Genomic DNA, 3,091 nt, shown 5'->3' with positions numbered 1-3,091 from the left:
TTTTGGTTGTATTAATTATATTTTAAAAAGAAGATTTTATTAAAAATTTGAAAAGTTATATATATGGACTTTTATATTTTATAATTATAATAATAGAGTATCACATAATTTAAAAAAAAATGTAAAAAAGAAACTAAAACGGCAAAATAATCTTTTTCAAGAGACAAAAAATTTCAACGTTTTGACAGGAGTTGCAAGTTAAAGAAAAAAAAAAAGTTAGACCCCGTCCGTAATTTTTTATAAACCATATGAACCGATTTTGCTGTTTACTTAAGTGTTAACAAAGTTGGTGTTTTGGGGTTTAATCTCCTTATCCAAAAAATAAAGTGAAGGATCAATATGCAAAAGTTGAAAAACGAAGTACCAATTCTAACATGTGTCAAAAGAGGAAGGTCCTCCGACTCAAATTGAAACAGCAAAGGGTGTCGACACACCCTCTCTCTAACCCTCAAAAAAATTCTGTATTCTTTCCACCCCAAACCACCGAATCTCTACCATATGCGAAACTATGTCGACATTTTTCTCTCTTTTGATCACACTTTCCACAGCCGTCTGCTATACAAATTGTGCGCTGGAAACCAGAGAGTGGCGTAGTTATCGTTCTCGAAGCAAAACGATTCGACGTGAACCTACGATATTTAGGGATCCGTGTCCCTTTTTGATCTCGATAAAACCTAATTTCCCAATTTCACACACCCCATGTCAGTGCTAGAGGTTCTTTCTCTTTCTTGTTAATTTCCCGTTTTAACTCCTCTCTTTCGATTTGGGCCTTTCGTTGTATTGTGGAATCTTGTTTTGTTTCTCTCAGGAACTCTTCCCTCTGCTTTATTCAGAAGAATTTAAAGGAAAATTTGGGACATTACAAGGTAATTTCGAAAAACCCTTTTATTAATTTCAATACATCTTTGTTAAGTATCATTTAATTCAAGATTGAATCTTGTGGATTTCTTTAAATATTGCCTAAGTTTTTCACTTTGATTTACATTGTCATATAAACAAGTTCCTTCCTCATGCAATAGTTTAATTATATTCTTGGAAATTCAGTACATCTCTTGTTTCCATAACCATTCGACGCTTGATTGCTGCCGTAGTCTTTCATGATTGTATTACATGGTTCCCATTAATATTCTCGAGGAATTTGCTACTGATCACGTAAGTGGACTAATGCTTTCTTCTCTCAAGTCAATTTTCGAAGATTCGAGTGTTCGAATTTCTGTAAAGCGGCTGCTTTTTACCTTTTTCCCGAAATTCGTCATCTCTTTTCCTTTCTTTATCTTCGAATTCGAACAACTCTTGTATATCACACACCGATAGTATTTATCTGGCTCTAGGCTTGTGAATTTAGACAAAAAAGGACATCTTTAGTGGTCACCCTTTGATCTTTTCATATTGAAGTTCTAAGTTACTTTCTTTTGATTTTGATCCTCGAAAAGGCTCAATTCTCAGGAATCTTTCAGACTCCATGTCAATCGATAGTTGCAGCGAGTTACCTGACCTTGACTCATGCCGGAATGAGAAAGCGGCTCTCATCCTTAAATTCGTGGCCATGGCCTCCATCCTTTTAGCCGGAATAATTGGAGTAGCCATCCCATTAATCGGAAAGAAACGTAAGTTTCTCAGAACAGACACCAATCTCTTTTTTGCTGCCAAAGCCTTCGCTGCCGGTGTAATCCTTGCCACTGGATTCGTCCACATGCTACCAGACGCCACGTCAGCATTATCCCACCCATGTCTTCCCAAAAACCCATGGTCAAAGTTTCCTTTTTCTGGTTTTATCGCAATGATGGCTGCTTTGGGTACATTGCTCGCCGACTTTCTTAGCACCCAATACTATGAACGGAAACATGAGAAGCAAATCCAAGCTGTGAGAGTGGAGTCAGTTGACATGGCTGCAGAGGCCGGGATAGTTCCGATGGCCGGAAAAGAAGACCACCACGGGAAGGTGTTTGGAGAAGAGGATGGGAGCGGGATTCATATTGTCGGCATGCATGCTCATGTTGCACAACATAGACATAACCATGCAAGTGGTCAGGAGGGATGTGAAGGGCAAGCGAGTCATTTTTCCGATGTCGAGTCACATTCACATACGCATTCTCACTCACATGGATTCGATAATGATGATGATGACAATGGCATACGTCATGTTGTTGTTTCCCAGGTAAACTTTGACACTCGTTTTTTTTTTTATTTATTTTTACTTTAAATAATCTTTTATCCAATGTTTGACTCATTGACTTATAACATTAACAACAGGTTTTGGAACTTGGGATCATATCGCATTCGATTATAATCGGACTTTCGTTAGGAGTTTCACAAAGCCCATGTACAATCAGACCATTATTAGGAGCATTATCATTTCATCAATTCTTTGAAGGATTTGCACTTGGTGGATGCATATCACAAGCCAAATTCGGGAGCCTTCATTCCATAGTAATGGCGTGTTTTTTTGCAATAACTGCTCCTGTTGGTGTTGGAATTGGAACTGGAATATCAAAGTTTTATAATCCTAATAGCCCAAGAGCTTTAGTGATTGAAGGAATCCTGGATTCCATTTCTGCTGGTATATTGATTTATATGGCTTTAGTGGATTTGATTGCTGCTGATTTCTTGAGTAAGAGGATGAGATGTAATGGGAGGCTTCAAGTGGTGTCTTATATTGCACTTTTTCTTGGAGCTGGATTAATGGCTTCTCTTGCAGCTTGGGCTTAGATAATGTAATAGTAAAACACCAAAATGTAAGAATTAGGGGAATGAAAGTAAGCTTGCTAAAAATATTGCAAGTTAAAAAGAACAATTTCATTCAGAAATTAAATATAATTTACCACTTGTTTTTATAGAAACTGTCTATATTGTTATCATATTACGTGTGTCTATATTGTCAATCCTGTGGTTTTAGATGAGAGATTAGACTTCAGAGAATTCATTTGTCTTGTTGCTCAATCAGATGAAACTCATTTAGAAGCGTGTTTGTCTGTTTGAAGAGCCGTTTTGGGAGCGATTGTGAAGCGTTTATGTCTTTATGGAATTTGTGTTTTGTATTTGTTTAGGGTTTTTTTGGTTTTTTATGTGGAAGTATAATATCATATCAAGA

General features: G+C 36.8%; 1 protein-coding gene across 3 annotated transcripts; it reads left to right on the top strand.

Moving 5' to 3' along the window:
- The first annotated feature begins 453 nt into the window (after positions 1 to 453).
- Positions 454 to 2,840, top strand: LOC145119835 (zinc transporter). 3 transcript variants are annotated; one of them, XM_079055595.1, is made up of 4 exons: positions 454 to 714; positions 809 to 866; positions 1,434 to 2,158; positions 2,254 to 2,840. In XM_079055595.1, the coding sequence occupies exons 1-4, from the start codon at positions 700 to 702 to the stop codon at positions 2,707 to 2,709; spliced, it is 1,254 nt and encodes a 417-aa protein (XP_078911721.1). In that variant the 5' UTR covers positions 454 to 699; the 3' UTR covers positions 2,710 to 2,840. The 3 variants fall into 3 exon arrangements, with proteins under 3 accessions (XP_078911721.1, XP_078911723.1, XP_078911722.1); XM_079055596.1 differs by lacking the exon at positions 454 to 714 and adding an exon at positions 1,045 to 1,152; XM_079055597.1 differs by lacking the exon at positions 454 to 714 and having other exon boundaries at positions 803 to 866; positions 1,447 to 2,158.
- Positions 2,841 to 3,091: the final 251 nt, after the last annotated feature.

The sequence above is a fragment of the Lactuca virosa genome, chromosome 6, assembly GCF_052849685.1.
Source record: "Lactuca virosa cultivar CGN04683 chromosome 6, Lactuca_virosa_CGN04683_v6, whole genome shotgun sequence".
NCBI lineage: Eukaryota > Viridiplantae > Streptophyta > Magnoliopsida > Asterales > Asteraceae > Lactuca > Lactuca virosa.
The sequence above is the reverse complement of the archived record's forward strand: the minus strand, read 5'-3'. Positions and strand labels throughout refer to the sequence as shown.

Bases quoted from the DNA above. Each gene is read 5' to 3' on its own strand.
- LOC145119835 (XM_079055595.1), top strand. The intron at 867-1,433 runs GTAATTTCGAAA...ATCCTCGAAAAG, and splicing joins AAAATTTGGGACATTACAAG to GCTCAATTCTCAGGAATCTT. The intron at 2,159-2,253 runs GTAAACTTTGAC...CATTAACAACAG, and splicing joins GTCATGTTGTTGTTTCCCAG to GTTTTGGAACTTGGGATCAT.